Genomic DNA, 19,357 nt, shown 5'->3' with positions numbered 1-19,357 from the left:
TTCAGGCTATTTTGTAACAGCGCCACAGTTAGCGCATCACGTAACACTCGGGAACCGCACCTGTGGCTGGCTGCACTGCTGCTTCGCGCTCAGTAACGAATATAGGTAGTTTTGCTGTATTCATTCAGTTAGAACCAGTGCTTAATTTGTAAACTGGGAGGTCCCGGAGCGCAAAGGGAAGGGTGGATCCGGCGAAACGGGGTTGGAGGTAACGGAACAAGTAAGGAATAATTGACGACAGGCCGTTGAATTATTAGAAAAATAATGCACACCCGAGGTGGTAATGCGGTCGCGACGCGAAGCGGAGTTATTAAATTGTTTAAATTATTTAATTGAACAAGCGCAACATTCAGCATTCAATCAAATATTTTAAAAGATGTAGGCTATTATTAATAATAATGTTATTTCGACATAATATGTGTGCGTGCAACAAGCTAGATGTGAATTTGTAAATCCGGTGACGAGTGCATTGATTTTTATTAATAAACTAGTGTTTTCTGTCGGCTGCAAATATGAAGTTGACGATCGCCTTCTCCGTAGTGAACGAACCTACAGAGAGAAATGCACATAGTGGATCATAATCAGCCTATTTCTTTTTTCTTTTTTAATTATTTCGTTTAAAGACATTTCAAGCTTTGTGTATTTGATGTATTTCTCATGTCTGTGTGAGGCATACACTTAGTTTCGTTAAGTTAGGATAAGATGCGCTCCAGTTAACGTGCATGTGACCGCGCGGGCGCCCGATTTTGTCTGTTATACCGTATTTGCTTCTTATTTATTACAAAACAAAACGAAAATAAACCTATAGGGCTTCCTTCTATACAGCCTATTATTAGGATTATTTTTTAGGCTATTTGGGTTTTTTTGTGTGTTTGTTTTAAAACGCCTAGATCGGCTGGACAAAAGTTAACCCATTTGAAAGTAAAGAAGAATATACAGCCTGTATAAACGAGAGCTTTTGTTAGGATTTTTCATTATTTGGCAGTTTTAGCAGTTATTTTTTGTAGCGTGTGGTGTGGTCAGGTGCGCGATTGTGACTGTCACTATAGGCGTAGGACAGAGCTCCTCACTTTGCAGTTAAAGAATTGTAGGCCTGTTATTATTATTATGGTTTTATGTATTTATGTATAGTCGACTAATCGTTGCGCAGGACCTGACTTTGGTCGACTAAGCATTTCTTTGGTTGACTACAGCCCTACATGTGACCACATCGCATTGTAATGGAAATGCTGTCCGGCCTGAATGCATCTCCGCCCACAGTGAATCTCCGTCAAACACATGATCATTATGGGATGTGGTTTGGGATGTGTTGTGTGAAAGCGCACCAAAGTGATTCAAACTTTCCATCTCTTTTTAGTGAGCCAGATGATTTAGCTCATCTTAAAATCAGATGGAAACGGGGGCCACGTTCCTCATTCCATATCTGGTGAAAAGCTGTTTGTTCACCTAAAAAATAAATGTTGAAATAAATGGAAAATTACAGAAGAGGAAGACTTTGAAGAAGGAAGGTATAAGAAGGCCGTCTGTTTTCTGTGTGATTAGGTCTTTGTTCCTATCACGAGGTAGCTGTCGTGGTATTTTTGTGAACAAACCTCTTTTAAATATCTATAAATATATTGAATCCTGATGTCTCTTATGCCTTGATGCTGTTTGTTAATTATTGTTTTTGCCACAACAGCAGTATCCCCAAACATCACACATTACTATAACATTATTCCAATATTATATCAATTTAAAAAAACATTCTATTTTATCTGCTCCATCGCTAGCCAACTTACTGATGGAGTGTTACGAGTGTGATGTTGGTTTTGAGATGAACCGCTGAACGTCTCAAATAGGGTCCCAAACACCAGATCATATATTAGCAAATCAGTTCATCTTACCTGCACAGAGTGACCATTTAAATAATAAACTCATGTGTAAAGAAGTCAGGATATGTCACCTGTCGGTTCAGGGTCCTGCTACACACATTACAGTGATACTGAGAGACAGTAATGTGAAGTTTTGAGTCTTTCTCCATTTCAAACTGATAGAACATTATCTGAATGATATTTGTGTAGTAATTTCAAACTCTGAAGTTCACATGCACACACTAATGGCAACATTTCTTTGTGTTTCTCTGTTTCTATGTGCTGCTGTCACTAATGAAGAGAGGAACATATCAGTGGAACAGGGAAAGAATGTGATCCTAAACCCTGAAACTGAAATACAGAAAGATGATCTGATACAGTGGAGGTTTGGAGATCAAGACATTCTCATAGCTGAAATCAGAGGAGGGACCGGAGAGACACGTGATGATGATGATGAGAGATTCAGAGGCAGACTGAGGCTGGATGAGAAGACTGGATCTCTGATCATCACAGACAGCACAGCTGATCAATCTGGAGATTATAAACTACAGATCAGCAGCAGCAGAGGAACCACAAACAAGAGATTTGTTGTTAGACTCTATAGTAAGTAGTTCATTTTCAATTTATTTTAGATCTTTGTGAAAAGTGATGATCCACTTTGTGTTTTTGCTCTATCAATGAAAATAGTTCCAATCGAAGGCAAAGCATGAAAAAAATACATTAAATAATGTATTTGCAGAGAATATTGTTATTGTATTTAGGTTCAAACTTGCATGTTTTTATTTGCATGTCACCGGCAGTTTATATTCTTGACTTGTACTGTACGTACACACACTCACACACACACGGTGGTGGCACTATCATTATGAGGACTTTCCATTGGTGTAATGGGTCATTCCACGAAATCGGTGCCTTTTCAACTTTAAAAATTTGAAAAATATAATTGTTTCAAACTGATTTTATTCAATACCAATTAATTCAAGACATCTTAACGTGACAAGAAATTGTGTTGGGCCATCTCAAGCTATGCCATTTATTATTTTATGACTGTTTATTTATTTCATGTTTTGATATTTTCCTCAGTCCTGTTACTGACTAAAGTGATACTATATATAATACTTCTAATTACAAATATGCAACAGTTTGCACATATATAAGTAGTATTTTGGTCCCTCTTTTCATTCAGATTATGTCATATTTAAAAAAAATATGTTTTATATCATAATTGCCATTCAGATTACAAAAAATGTCCTATTTCAGGGATGACATCACATTACAATTAAGAAATATGTATACTTTGACAAGACATTTATTTTAAAAAGGGTCTTGTCCAAAATGCAGTATAGTACATGTTACTATGGTGAGATCTGTTTGACTGTCAAATGTCATTTTTCTTTTCAAATATCAAATTAATGACAGTAACAGGACTGAGCTCTCAATAACCGAGAAGGTCTTTAGTCACCTATTGTTTGTCATTGCAGTTAATTGCATGCATTATGGACAAGAGTTATGAACTTATTTACGTACTAGTTACCTATGGAACATTAGGCCATGACAATCTGCTTCCATATGGGAGGTAATCTAGAATTACAGAAACTGAGACAGACTAAATCCAGAAGAACTGCGGGAATGTCTCCGAGATGCTTGAAGAAACCTTCCTGCAAAGCTACCTGAAAAACTATGCGCAAGTGTACTTGGACAAAAGCCGTTTTAAATGCAAATGGTTGTTACACCATATTGATTTAAATTAGTTAATAGAAGTTTTATTTTTGAAAGCATTCTCACTTTACAGCATTTTAACACAAGTGCAGTACTTTTCATAGTACTGTAGCTTTGCAGGAAGGTTTCTTCAAGCGTCTCGGAGACATTCTTCTGGATTTAGTCTCTCTCAGTTTCTTCTGTTTCTTCATGACGGACTCGATGATGGTGAGATCAGATCACACCGGCTGTTGTCAGACTCCTTGTGCATATACAAATCTCACTGGATGATTACAGTTAATGGCAAAAAGAATGTTTGGAAATGTAAACTGATATTTCCTACTGACACAATACAGCAAAAGATATAAATAACTGACTTAAAACCATTTGGTTGATTTAAATCAACTTTGTACGTATAAAATGTATAAAAACTTTCCCTCCTCTCTGGATCCTGGTCTCTACGTGCGCGACAGCGCCGTTGCTTCTCAGCTGCAGTTAATGACATGTTACTAACAACTGTAAAAGTGTATAACAAATTAAGTGGTGTTAATTCTATGCAAATAAGACAAAGTACAAAGTAAGGTGCATAAGTATACAAATGAAAAAACGATGCAGAAACAAACAATAGTACTAAGCAGCATGTGCTTGATGCTCATATGCTACTGAGTCATATGTCGCTGGTTTTAGCTTAAAAATACACAAAATAACCTTTATAAATGTTTATGTCCCTGAGTTGTTGTACTAATCCTTAAATTGCAATTGAATGTAAATAACAAATACACCATCTATGACCTAGTTATGCAGCTGGGCTAGAATCTATGCCCCCTATTGCTCTGGTATAGTAACAGGACTGATGGTAACAGGACTGATGATTTGATGCTAATATGCTCATTTCTAGCTAACAGGTCAATGTCAGAAAGGCACATGGTATGTAATCTGAAAGGTTATTACTTCTAGATTTTGATAATATCAGGATTAATAAATAATTGTTTATATGTACACTTTAAAAAATGGTAACAGGACTGATGTTGTATGCCGACCCCTCTCTAACAACCCTGACAAAACATGAAAAATAGAATATTTAAGAAGAGAGAAAATTACCCTTGCTTACACTGTGGAATCCACTTGCTCTAAATGATGTCACTTCCTTGAAATTATGTCACTTCTGGTTTGTACCATTATTTTATAGGGGGGTTTTGGTGTTAGTAACAGGACTGATATGAAATTAGGGGACAGTGATATAATTACTTATATTTCTAAGAAAATATATCTATTTATGTCAAAACCATTGCTTAATAATGAGATTACACTTGAGACAATATAAAATTGTGAAAATTGTTTTATTTTACTAACATTTTACAAATGAGAAGTCCTGTTGAAAAAGAACAACCATAGCGAGGGACAGGCCAAAATCCTTACCCATAGCATATAATATGTGATTTAAATTATTTAAAATTATATTTTATTGGCTTTTACCTGGTCTTATATTGATGTATATGATCTATAGTAACATTAAGTTTTTTAAATTACACATTTATTTGTTGTTAAAGCAACTTTAGAGCTGATTATTTGTAAGGGACGCAAAAGGCACCGATTTCACGGAATCACCCTAATGGTGTTTCTGTCGCCTAAACATAACCCTCACAGAATTTTTTTTGCATTTAATTTTTTTTTTAGAATTTAATATTTAGTAGCCTATGTCTATTGTTTTATTACAGTAGTGTTCTCATTATAATGTTATGTAACATGACAGTCCCAGTCCTAGTTATTAATGTCGTGCATTGCTGTTTGAGCTGCATGGGCTGAAGCTAAAGATGATCAACATGTGTTACGGTTTAACTGGTTTCCATGTCACTGTTAACTGGTGATTTCTGGCGCTTAACTCCAGCTGTGAACGATCGGCTGCAGACTTGACAGTTCAGCAAACACGTGCAACATGTCCATAACAAGAAAACTATCTCACTATGTGATTATTGGTATCATTGTAAAAATAAGTGATTTCATAATTTGTAACCGCAAAAAAGGTCTTAAAATCCTTCTTTTGGGATTCAAACTCGTCCAAGAAAATCATCATTAAATACTGTTGTGGCAATTGATCTAACTGAGTTACTCGAGATCTGTTTGATGTGTTCAGTTTATGATATTCAGATTATTCACAATTCTTCTGTGTTTGATTATGGCAATGGGCTGGGCTCGTGTTCCTCACACTCACAAGCTGATAGTCTTAAATGATTACATTGTTTGACACTTGAATGGCATTTTCTTGTCAAAATGTTGATTCCCCAAATATTATGGAACACAAAGTCTACTTTATGAATTACTCAGTCATTCAGTGAAGACACCTTGCATTTGTCAGTAATTTTAAGGCAAAAAGAATAACATTGTGTGACACTGACATGTCATCTTCACATTTCCTTTGCAACCTTTTAATGCTGAAATTATTGGTAACATGATAAACATTTTAAATAGAAGTTTTAATATTTAGTAATACATTCAACATGTTCACCAGAGAACTCAATCAAATGAAGAAAATATAAAGCTGCAAAAAGATGTTATTTCACTTGATATTTTATTGCATGGCTGCACAACAACAAAAGCAACAATTTAAAAAATAAAGACATGCGGGGAAAAATAAATCCTGATCCACATGTGGCTGACCAACACATCGGCAGTGGAACCACAGTTCTCAAGTGATGAACAGCAATAACTCTATAACATACAGACATCCAAACACAAGGAAATAAATCATTTCAGTGTTCAAACATGTAGGAATAATTTCACAATTCCCCATTGAACTACACTGTGAAACAAACGTGTGTGTGTGTGTGTGTGTGTGTGACATGATCTAGCATCTAGCATCTTTTCAAAATATGGAGACAGAACAGGGTCATAACATGACAGGATATTCATCTCAATCTCTCTATTTTATTCAGCTTTACAGCTTGTCAAATTCAGCTAAAACACATTTTGTTGCTGACCTGCATCCACAAGTACTTCAGCTTTTATTTAGATCAGCACTTTTCAGATCAGTTTTCATCAAACTGGAACTGAGACAGTAATATGAATTTTCTGTGTGAGAAGACAGCAAATCATGTCCATCTGAATGATATTGATGTAGTAGTTTCAAGCTGTGATGTTCACATGCACACTCTTGATCTGATGGCAACATTTCTTTGTGTTTCTCTGTTTCTATGTGCTGCTGTCGCTAATGAAGAGAGGTTGAAATCAGTGGAAGAGGGAGAATCAGTCACTCTAGACCCTAAAACTGAAATACAGAAAGATGATCTGATACAGTGGAGGTTTGGAGATAAAAACATTCTCATAGCTGAAATCAGAGGAGGGACCGGAGAGACACATGATTATGATGAGAGATTCAGAGGCAGACTGAAGCTGGATGATGAGACTGGATCACTGACTATCGCAAGAATGAGACCTGAGCACACTGGAGTTTATAAACTACAGATTAGCAGCAGCAGAGGAACCACAAACAAGACATTTGTTGTTACTGTCCATGGTAAGTAGTTTTTCAATTTATTTTTAAAATATAGATGATGTCTTTGTGAAAAGTGATGATTCACTTTGTGTTTTTGCTCTATCAATAAAAATAGTTCCAAACAAAGCCAAAGCATGAAACATACTAAATAAATAATGTATCTGCAGAGAGAAATATTGTATTTATGTCAGAATTTGTTCTTAAGTATTACAGTTATTAGTGTTGCATGTTTAATTTGCATGTCACCGGCAGTTTATTTTTACAAATACTCTTATGTACACACAGTGTTTATATTCCGACTATTTTAGACTGGTCGGGTGGGGAGTAGCCCAGTGCCTGCGTGACTCGTCATAGAGACAGAAATCTTATGTTCATAATCTGAAAACCACGTCCACTGGGGGGAAACGACCCTCTCCATTGACTTTGTATTACGCCTCCTTGTCATTTCTTGCTTCTAACAAAAGACAGAACAATGTCTAAAAGCTGCCATGTGACAGGGTGTACAGCAAACAACTAAAAAAAAACTATGTTTTTATAAGCTTTCGACCCCAAAAAACGAGTGTTTAAGGAGACATAAGTGGATACAGGCACTTGAGACAGAGCGCAACGTGTCATACTCTGAGAACTAACTTGAACTGAACGGCCACTGGAGGGGAATGTAATCGGCGACAGACAGGATATTATTTTTAACCATGTCAAAGGATTATATCACCACCCTATGTGAACCAGAGAGGAGGAGATATATTGAGAAACTATATTTTATTGGTCTATATCAGTGTCCCTTTTCCTTACCTTCCTTTTGTTGGAGAAATGATCCAACTGAATAATCTACAACTATAAGATTGAATCACCAGGAAATAGCATAATTTAACCTAACATTACCTAACAAAGATCAAAACGCATAGCTAAGATTCTTTCAACCCTTAACATATGTAATAATAATCAAGGCACATATATCCTCAGCTTTATGAAAGATAGAGGGAAGCAGGGGTGCAGTTGATTACTCAAATTATGGGGCAAGTTGTCCCATTGATGTTGACAATGATGTTACAAGACCAAACTCAGTAAAGACCACACTAAGCATATGTAGCCTACAGAAATGCAGATGAGCGCAGAATATGAACGGAACTCGTTTTTTTTATAATAACGTTTTTTCTTTGAGAGGAAAATGCTTGACGTGTCATTAAACACATTGCGTTCATATTCTGGGCTCATCTGCTTTTCTGTAGACTTTATACTGTGCTTTATTAATAAGGTGTGTGCAGAATTTGATCTCTTAATAACTGTCTTCTTGGGACATTAAGTGAAAAACGCTTAACGGCTTCATTATACTTCTGCGTCGGACCTACGCTGGAGCCTATACGCCGTAGGCAACGTGTTGGTTTTAATTTATACTTATGCTTCGTTGTCCGCGTTGACGTGCACCTAGGGAGCATGTGAAACCCCGAGGGAGGGGTTCTGGCAGACCAATCACAGTGCTTGCGTCCGCGTAGAATTGACGCGTTGTTACATTTTTGGAGAGGTGCACATCAGGGTACGCCGTAGGGTACGCGCGCTACACACAGCCTACGACGTAGCTACGGCGTAAGTTCGACGCAGAAGTATAAATTGGGCTTTACGCGTTTTAGATCCGCGCACACAATTTGAAAAGACTCAAACGGACACGGATAGAGTGAAAGACTGGATTTCTTTTCTTTCTATCAGGTCGGAAGCCTACAAGTGATTTCAAAACATTTAATCCGGTTCTAATTTGATTTCTGGATGCTGTGAACATGTTAAGCTAAAAGACTGCACTCCAGTTTCGCGTTTATTGTCGTCTCTGCAGTTAAAAAGACAAAGTTGACAAATTTGGCTATACTTTCATAATTTTTATATATATATTTTTTTCATTTGATTTATTGATCACGCAGGGTTATCTAATTGAACTATTTGTGGCTTGTATTTTGTGACGTGCGTGTTTCTCCTCGGGGCTCCTCCCACAAAACAGGATTTCTGATGTCAACATGTTGGATATTTAGGCTACGATTTGAGATCGGTGCGACCCGACGTTCTTCGGAGCAGATTCAGTCACTCTTAATACACCACATCAGTACATCTCTCTTTTTAATATCTGTAATTGTCTGTATTTTCTGGCTGATTCCTCAGGAAACAGAGTGAATGATTTGGCGACTATAGAGATGCTGCTGCTGAATGAAGAGGATCGGGATGTAGGGAATGAACGGGAGGGGACAAATTTACTTTAAAGAGATAAGACACGCCCACCAGTGTCAATCACTCTGACATCATCAACAATTCAGCTCCAGCTGCAACAACAAAAACATTGAGCTGTTAAACTTGTATGTAAGAAGCTTATTTGGTTTTAGATGAACAGGGAAACGTTTTATATATTGTTTTTATAATGTTACACTTCATACCTGTTACACTTATTAACATAATAGTCTGACTTTTACAGCTTTGATTTTGTGTGATTGTAGACAGTGAGTTTAAGTAATATGCTTTTTTTATTATTTTATGTTTTACCACAGAAGTTTTTCTCTAACCATTGAATGTGCTTTATGTAAATAACAGCAGAACCAGATTAATGTTGATGTTCAGCATTGATCACAGTGTCTTTAAAGCTGAGATCACATGACCTTCTCTTCATGTGTAGATTAGACATTAGTGCATCTTTGACCATTCAGGGTTACTAAACTGGCCCTTTTATTGTAAAAAAAGAAAGAAAAAAGAAACTTACGTTGACATTCTTTTTAATATTATTTTTGTTGAAATTGTAAATGTGTGTTGTGGCAAAAATTCTCATGAAACAATCATCACTGCGTAAGAGACACTCTGAAATTCAAATGATCATTAAAAAGTATTTTATTCTTGCAAGAAGGCCCAGTTGCCACACAGAAGTCAAGAGTACAGTCTGTGGAACAAGTGCGACTACGAGGGAGAGAAAAACAGAGCCTTTATATCTTTTCCAAGGTCTCTTACAGGCCGGCTCTTATCTATAGAAGGACAGGTTTTCTAGTGATCTAATTCTGCTGAGTTTATTCTTACAAACTCAGAAGTCCCAAATGGGACCTCACCACCTCTGATCCCAAGGGGTCAGAGGTTCCCTTTTTAGCTGTCTCCCCCTTTGTCTCACAGTGTTCACATTAGTTCAGAAACACAAGTCAGCTATAATATTATTTCAAAGTCTTACTGCAAACAAATGAAAATCAAACACTGTAAATCAATGAAAATCAAAATTTTTCCCATTTCATGTGCCTTATTTTGCTTTAGTAATTCTGCTTAAATAAGGGTCTGATCTGAAGTGAATCTGTTCATCTTCCTATCAGATGTGAATGTCACATTGTAAATGTGTTCTGAATTTATTTGTATTCATGATGAAGCTCTTAAAATTACTCTTGTTGCACTTATAGCAAAAAAGGTTGAAAAAGTGCCTTTGTTCAATCCTAGTATTTAGTTACACTATAACCACATTGTGTTGTGTTTTGTGATGTTTTATTGATTTTGACAAAAGCATCTGCTTGAGGAATACATGTTTATGTTAGATATAGATATGCCTCTTATCTTATTATATTTCTGTCCTCTAGTGGAAAAACACTTATTTTGCTTCCTAACAGCGTTTTTTGCATGCAACTTTTAAACAATGTACCAATATATGCAATATTAATAAATAATAAAAAGGAAAAATTGTGTAAAATGTGTGTTGCTTCATACCATATGTACTGTATGTACACAATAAAATCTTCAGAGTACATTCAATCTGAACTTAGTTATAACCATAAAATATTGTGTTAATCATAATCGCAAGCAAAGATGATATGGGATTATAGTTTCAGACGTTGTTCAACTATATCTGAACTTGGTAATTGAAGAGTATAATGGTTTTGTGTTCAAATTTGGCATGTCATTAAAAACCGAATAACAGTTCAAGAAAAGTCCAATCTAGCCATGAAAATGCTCTATAGATGCACTTCATCTTTTTGAGCACCAGATCGCAGTAGAAGTGTTAAAAAAAATACTTTGAGTAAAGAACCCAAATTTATACGCTTTTGTATTCAAGGCCTCGTTGCTTTTGTAATTTGTGGCAAAAACACTTACTTATAGCCATAGCAACACCATGTAATAGGTATAGTTTATTTCTATAACGCATACAGTGGCGTTTTAGGACCTTATTTTGAAGGCAGGTTGTGTATTAGGCTACTTTATATTACAAAAGTCTGTGTACAAAACGGGATTAAAGCGCTTAAACGTATTTAAAGTGATAGTTCACCCCTAAATTAAAATGATTTCCTCATTTCACTAATGTCACCACCTGAATGTGTGTGACAGTTGAGTGATGTCCAGATGTGTGGTCTGGTTGCTGATGGGATTGTTCAGCACACAGCTGTAGGTGTTTTTATCCTATTGATTAAATATAAGACATTTTTTAGGCAGTAAATGTGGATCTTTTAGAAGAATTTAAGGAGCGCTGGTCTGTTCTTGATTCTGTCTCACCCTGCCATGGTTTTGTCCTGAACATAAGGATCTCAACTCCTCATAAGTCTTGGTTTCAACAATGGTCTTGGTCTTGACCTGGTCTTAACTAACATGAATGCTTCAAATCAACAGTGATCAAGTGGACAAATATAATTGAGTTGTTTTGGTGAACAGAAAGTCAATGAGTTGATTTTAAAATCTATTGATTTTTTTGTTGTTGTTGTTTTGTGAACTCTCACCTGTGAAACAAACAAAGAAAAAAAAAGAAAAAAACATTTGACCAATAAAAGATCTTACTGTCACCAACTGACCTATTGGCTCAATACAAAGAACAAAATGCTCAAACTAGTTTCTGCACCTTTAGTTTCATATGAGCAGTGGAAAAGAAGCCCTTTATCATTACACACACTTAGCACATACATTCATTAATAGACACACTCATAAGCACAAACTATTCATCAACAAATAAGATCAAATCATGTTTATTGTCCTTGTTTTATTTTGACTCACATTTACAGCACATTTAGGCCTAGATAAACTTTCATTCTTCTCGCTGAATGGGAAAACTGCATGCCTGAATAGACAACAATATAATACAAAAAATCACTTATAATGTATACCTTATAATGTTACAGATTTAGCACAGTGGTGTTGGGGAATTTACAGTTAACGGCTCAAGGACCAGATATGATGAATGCAGTCAATTAAAGGCAAGAGTCAGAATTATAATAAATTGAAGAAAATGTTACTGAATATAGTTTGCAGTTTCAATCGCAGAAGGAGTTCGTAGGCCGCTCTGGCGTACAGTCAACAACATCAATTATACTCTTAAGGTGATGATACACTGGGCAACTTTTTGAGCAATGTTGCTGGGCAATGTTGCCGTCAACCGGCAACCAGATGAGACAATGGGCCCACGACCTATCTAAATTATCCAGATAGAAATGTATTGCCCATTTTCAATGTGAAAGTGTCCAAGCAACAATCGCTCTGCAAGATTGCCCATCAACATTGCTCAAAAAGTTGCCCTGTGTATCATCACCTTTACACATGTCACCAACACGTCATCATGTCAGGTTGAATGAATCTGATTGGCTAAGAGATAAACCGTTCATTTCCACAAATGGACTGAGGCAGAAGCATCTCTTCATTAATGATACGGCTGACACCCTGAGGTGTCCCGCAGAGCTCACACAACTGCTTTATCTAGGTGCCAGCTTGTCATTTCATCTTGTGTTCACCTCACCAAAAGTGCCAGTTGTCCACCAATACTAATCTGTAACAAATAATACTGGTGCGCACACACAGCTTCATCATGGTTGAAATTGGACGAGCTTGAACTATAAACAGAACAGTTTCCAAAAACATCCAGATAACATGTTCTTTCTCTCAATGAGAGGTGCAGACAACATTCACCACTATTCACCAAAAGTAAAATAAATGCTTTAAGAAGTCATTTAAATAATTTAAAGAAAAAATACTGATTATTGATTACTAACTTGATTATAAATCCCTCAAAAGAATATATATATATATATATATATATATATATATATATACATTGAAGCGGCTATGGATTCCGGAATCTGACCCTTCAGTTCATATGAAGATGAAAGTCTTTCTCAGCTTGCTATGTAATTCTGTTTGAAATCACAATGATATAATAATCAGTGTCAAAACTACAAGCCTACAGGGTTTGCTGCTTTTTCTGACTCATTTAAAAACTGACTGATCGTCTCATTTTTAAGCTTTCGCTTCTCTAATATGGCTAATGGATCTGAATCGCACATGTTCAGTCACAGCCAGAAGATCTCTGTTCCTGTAAACGCTGAGACCTCATTCTGTGACAATCAAAGCTTTCTGTTTACAGCTGACAGTGGCATCTAGGGTTAAATCAGACATAATGTATCAAGAAATACAGTCCTGTTTTGTTATTATAATTGTGAAATCAATTTAAAGTACTTGGCAACATTTGATTCAATCTTTCAAAGGTCAAATTAATCTTACAGTGTTCATTGTGAGAGTCTGATGGAGTTTGTAGGCTACTATCTGTCATGTTCAATGTGATAAAACAGTTTCAACACTTTCACCGGTTCCAACTCAGCTTTCTCATTGTTTGAACAGTGGCAAACGCATGGGCAAACTACAGGAATATCCTTTGACTGTCTAAGCATGCGCAGCTAAAGAGATTCTTATTCCTATCTTAGATTTAATACAATTAATAATTCAATAATACAATACAAAATTCAATAGGATGCAAGTTCCTTACTTTTCTATATTCAGTGCTACGCAGTGACAAAGTAAACATTGCAAGCGGCATTCACAGTTGTTTTGATTGTGAAAACAGAATATGGAGCTTATAATATGACACTATGATTTGAATTTGAATTGTGTTAATTACCACATAAAATTAAAATTTGTTAGATTACACTTGTAAATAATTCAGATTTACACAATTAAAATTAAAATAATATTGTCATATTATAAGCTCCATAGTAGAATGTCTTTCTGGCCTCCGCTTTCAAACTCGTCTTGATCTGACGTCATAAACCAGCACAGCAACGGCAGCCACACCCACCAGAGCAGAGGGAGTCAATCGGGTCACAGCTTCAGTGAATCCATAATAGTGGACATAGTCTAGGATTGAGAGGAAAGGAAAATAGTACAAATTGCATTTTTATAACAGTAAAAGCTCTTTTCATGTCACAATATTATATTGTGTCATGTTTATCAAAATAAAACTGATTAAAACACACAGACCCCACTTCATTGATAGTATAGGCTTATGTTGAACTCTACTCTTGTACAAAAAGACAATGTATTAAACCGTACAAAAAGTATTGAATGAGTGTCGTTTTTTAACTTAAAAGAGGAGTGATAATCGTATTTAAAGGGATAGTTCACCCCATCATATCACAAATGTCATACCTGAACGTATCTGGCAGAGTCCTCTGATGTCCAGATGTTGAGACTGATTTCTGATGGGATTGTTCAGCACACAGCTGTAGGTGTTTTTATCCTGATATTCCACCTCCAGAGGTAGAGAGAGACTGATGCTGAGATAACACACACTGATGCTGGACAATACACTGATTCCTGCGTACCAGGAGAGAGTCACATCACTCACATTCAACACTGAACACAGCAGTGAACATTTTGAGTTGGATGATGAAGGATTTTGTGCATATCTGGTGATGACAGGAATGTGCAGAAGAGCTGAATAACACAAAAAAATAAAGAGACACCAAAATAAAGTCAGAGTAAGTGCCAGTGTTTTATTGTGACAGTTTATAAACAAAGAATTATAAGAAAATGAAACGCAAAAAAAAAAAAAACGCACTTCTGAGAATTAAAGTCGTAATTGTGAGATATGTCATAATTGTGAAATACAGTATAAAGTCACAATTTTAAGATGTCACAAGTATTAGAAGTAAAGTTGGCACTGTGAAATATATATTAGCTTATATAAGGTGCCACACTAAAAAAGGTTTTTGTTTTTTGTTTTTTCATGGAGAAATGGGATACAGTATTTGGGTACTTCCCATATTTGAACCACCATTTGCCTGAACAGAGAAGTGATGAGTTTTGCATTGTGAACTTCCTCATTGAAAGGATTTTTTATTTTCCTCACATCATGATTAAGTCTAGTAAAAACTCTTTGATTCACCCTTCATCAGTTGAAGCTTTCATTCTGGACTGAGAATAAAAAAAGAGAGAAAAGTTTGACCAACATGAAAAGCAACCAGCCAGAGATAGCTCTGATTTTAAATGACATTTAGGAATGTAGATTAAGCAATACCACAATAACAGACCAAGTGGAAGATTTGCCATAGATGACATGTCAGGGACAAAGTACAGACTCCTTAAAAGGGACATGCGATGATGGGAAAAATAGGAGATGGGAGGAAAAAATATATTTCAGCGCTTTTGCATTCTCTTGCAAAAGTTTTGCGAGAGTATGCAAAGGTTTTGCGAGCGAATGCAAAGTTTTTGCGAGCGAATGCAAAGTTTATCAGGGTATTGCAAAACTTTTGCGAAAGAAAGAAAAAGCATTAAAAATAAATAAATGTTTTCCTCCCATCTCTTGTTTTTAAATATTTTAAAATAAAATAATGCACCATAAAAAATAAAAATATGAAAAATATGATATTTTGTTTTCATTTTATTCAAAGCAACTTTACAGATGTCATGTCATCTTGCCTTATCCTTGGCAAATCATCTTTTGCACTGTTCCCTTAAAGGCAGGGTAGGTAGGATTTTTCTAAAAAAAAAAAAACATTCCAAATTTGTTTAAACTGTCTTTATATACCAATACATAATTAAAATGTAAGTACTCTGAAAAAGAGAGTAGAAAAATCGAGTGTCTGTAGACCTCTCACGACTGTTGTAAACACAGCTAATTATTTCCATTCACTCCACCCCCTCCCTTCTGGGCTCCTTCCAAAGCCACGCCCCCAAAACATATGAACGCGCGACGCCAAACGCTCAGGCTCAGCTGGAAGACGCATTTATTACCTGAGACGAGTGGAGAGGAAGGAGCGCAGTGCATGCAGTGACATCATGTCAGAATCACATGTAATAAACCTAACTTTATCACTATAAATATAAACAAATAAGATGGCTTTTAGTACTCACTATCAAGCTAGCATATCGATACTGGTAAAGTTTAAAATATATTTTGTTTGATTCGGTAACAAGCTATATTTATAGGTAAAGAGCTATATTTATAAGGCAAAGCTAAAAACAGGTTGCATTGATACACGTTTTTCCATTACCATCAGTTACACTGTGATGAAGGTGAATTTCGTGTAAGATTCATAACATATACGGTGTTTTGCATGTAAGAGTTTCCATGATGAAAACATTGTTGACTCTGATGAGGACTAACGTTACACTCCGGAGACAAGTATCGCATTGTCGGTTCGAGGACAGGTCCGGGGTCGAGGGCGAAGCAGAGGAGGTCGTTCAAGAGTGCGGGCAACCAGGGTCCGAGGAAGTAGTTTTTGCCTTGTTTGCCTTCGCTGACTGCATATGCAGATGCTTTGAATTTTGGATGCTCTTTCTCTGCCATAATTTTACTCTTCGTAGGTTCCGCGCCTCTCTTGCACTCCTCAAATCAAACGGGTGCGCGCATATGGGCAGATCTAGCAACAGGGGGGGTTGCCATGGTTGCGAGAGTGAGTGACAGTCACCCAAACCAATCAATTGTTTCGTCCCGAATGGAAATAATGAGCTGTGTTTATTGCAGATTAAAAGGTCTACAGTCACTCGATTTTTATACTCTCTTTTTCAGAGCACTTACATTTTAATTATGTGTTGGTAAAGACAGTTTAAACAAATTTGAAAAAAAGTTTTTTATAAAAATCCTACCTACCCTACCTTTAAGTTTAATTGGTGGCTCAATTTACCCACCAGCCCATATTTTACCCCATATCTTAACATATTATATTATGATAATTTAATAATCCTACTTGAAATACGAATATGGCAAGAGGCAAATCAAATGTACATACAGTATAATGCTCTGCTTACCATAGATGGTGACAATGCAATTCTTGTTCGAGACCTTGTTTTCAACAATGATTTCGATTTTATAAAGTCCAGCATGTTCTGTGCTGGTGTTTGTGATGGTCAGAGATCCAGTCTGATAGTCCAGCTTCAGTCTGTCTCTGAATCTCTCATCGGCACCATCGTGAAAGGTCTCATTGTGAACTCTGTTGATTTTAGCGATGTGAGTGTCTTGCTGTCCAAACGTTCACACTATCACACGTGTCTGTAGTTCAGGAACATCAGTGTGAAGAGTGACAGAATCTCCCTCCATCACTGATACTGTCTCTGTTTCACCGGCCTCAACACCAAACACACCTGGAGAACAAGCGTAGGAAAAGATTCACAGTCACAACTGATAATGCTTTACTAAAACAGTAACTAAAAGAAACAAACCTTTACACCTTACCAGCTAAGTACAATATCCACAGACATGTGTGATGCATTTTCTTCAAGAACTTGCAACCTGCTAACCCTTCACGAGTCTAAAGAGGTAAAGACTTATTTGAAATGAACCCTGAAACTGTTTCTTGCTGAGATGAGATACAGTTCCTTGTTTAGCGGTAAGTATAGAGAGACTGTGCAGTCAGTAGGCCTACTCTGGTGTGTAGCATTTTACAGTATAAATCAAACAATATCCTTTTTTGTTGTCAACTATCTTTTCAATGGCCTTGTATCTTATTATTATTTTATTTTTTTGATACAATGTCAAGTTTAGAAGTAGCCTACTGAACTTTAAATGTGTACCTTTCAAACTTTTAGTCCATTGAATGAATGAAGGTTTATTCGGTTACAAAACATAAAACAAAATGTATGTAGGCCTACAGCAAATTCGTTACAAACAAGGAGGGTAACCGAAAAGGTGTAGGCTGAAGCCGAGGCTTATTACGCCTACCCTATTTAGAGAACAACATCAACCCATCAAAAATTAAGCATAAACAATATACATATATACATATACATATACATACATATATATATATACATACACACATACATATATACACATACTGTATATATACTCATATACACATACATACATTCACATCTTCACTTTTTTTTAAGCAATTACAAATGTTTGTTTGTTGCTTGTGTTGTATCAATTTATGCACAACAATTATACATAAACTTATCTTAGACAATTTTTCTTAAGCATCCATGTATTTGTCAAAAATTAAGATTTTAAACTGTTTTTTAAAGTAATGAATGGAATTGCTCCTCTTAAGTTCATCGATGAGACCATTCCACAAGTCGACCCCTTATACCGAAATGGTGTTCATTTTAAAGTTTGTTCTGACCATTTGTTTTTTAAACATGTTCTCTCCTCTTAAAATATATTTCTGTTCCCTGTTTTCAAACAAACATAGTATATTTTCAGGCAATATTTTCCTATTGACTTTGAACATAAAGACAGCGGTGACTAGATCGGAAAATTGTATTGCTTTAAGTTTGCAGAATATTGCGTTTGTCGGTTCATGATACGGTGAATGATTGACTATCCTTATGGCTTTTTTTTTTGTAAAATAAAAATAGGTTTTGTGTTTGTGGTGTAGGCATGCCCCCATATTTCAACACAGTAAGAAATGTATGGAACAAATAGAGAACAATACAGAATATACAAAGAAGGCGTATTTAGAAAATACTTGGTTTTATGTAATATGGCTATTATTTTGGACAGTTTTGATTGAACATGAGCGATGTGTGGTTTCCAGGATAATTTATGGTCTAATATTATTCCAAGAAATTTGTTTTCATTCACCCTTTCTAGTACCACATCATCAATCTTTAAGCTCATGCTGGTTTTAGTTTGTCGATTACTGAATATAAGATATTTGGTTTACTTAGATTAAAGGACAGTTTATTTCGGTCAAACCATTGCTTGATTCTGGATAGTTCTCTAGTCACATCAGTAATTAGTTGGTGAAGATTATCCCCAGATACATACAGTGTTGTGTCATCTGCGAATAAAACACATTTTAACAAATCGGATACCTTATGCCTCGTTTCCACTGAGCAGTACGGTACGGTACGGGACAGTACGGTACGGTTCGGGTCTGTTAACCATGATCTGGCTAGCGTTTCCACTGCCAACAGTACCCTTACTTGATAGGCGTGGTGTTTCGATCGACGTCATTTTCGCGCGAAGAAGAACATAGTAAACTACAATGGATGACATGCAGCATATCTTATTCTTGCTCCTCGACATGTTTGTCACAAGAAGACAAGCGCCGACATTAGGCTTTTCTCAATATCAAGTAGCCTACGCAAAGTTTGTACTTGCCATGTGCGACTCCTACAT

General features: G+C 36.1%; 2 protein-coding genes across 2 annotated transcripts in view; one reads left to right on the top strand and one right to left on the bottom strand.

Moving 5' to 3' along the window:
- The window catches only part of LOC307169817 (uncharacterized protein), a 32,665-nt gene extending 18,096 nt beyond the window's left edge, over positions 1–14,569 (top strand). The window contains exons 6-9 of the mRNA XM_079890637.1: positions 2,151–2,453; positions 6,763–7,062; positions 9,187–11,425; positions 14,520–14,569. Of these exons, the coding sequence (XP_079746763.1) occupies positions 2,151–2,453; positions 6,763–7,062; positions 9,187–9,284 (701 nt within the window). The 3' untranslated portion in view covers positions 9,285–11,425; positions 14,520–14,569. The remainder of the gene's footprint in view (positions 1–2,150; positions 2,454–6,762; positions 7,063–9,186; positions 11,426–14,519) is intronic.
- LOC307169827 (cell adhesion molecule CEACAM1-like) overlaps positions 1–19,357 on the bottom strand; it is a 444,926-nt gene that overhangs the window by 400,854 nt on the left and 24,715 nt on the right. The window lies entirely within an intron of this gene.

This window comes from Squalius cephalus, assembly GCF_949319135.1.
Source record: "Squalius cephalus genome assembly, chromosome: 13".
In the NCBI taxonomy this organism is placed as follows: Eukaryota; Metazoa; Chordata; class Actinopteri; order Cypriniformes; family Leuciscidae; genus Squalius; species Squalius cephalus.
This window is presented reverse-complemented; position numbering and strand designations above follow the sequence as displayed.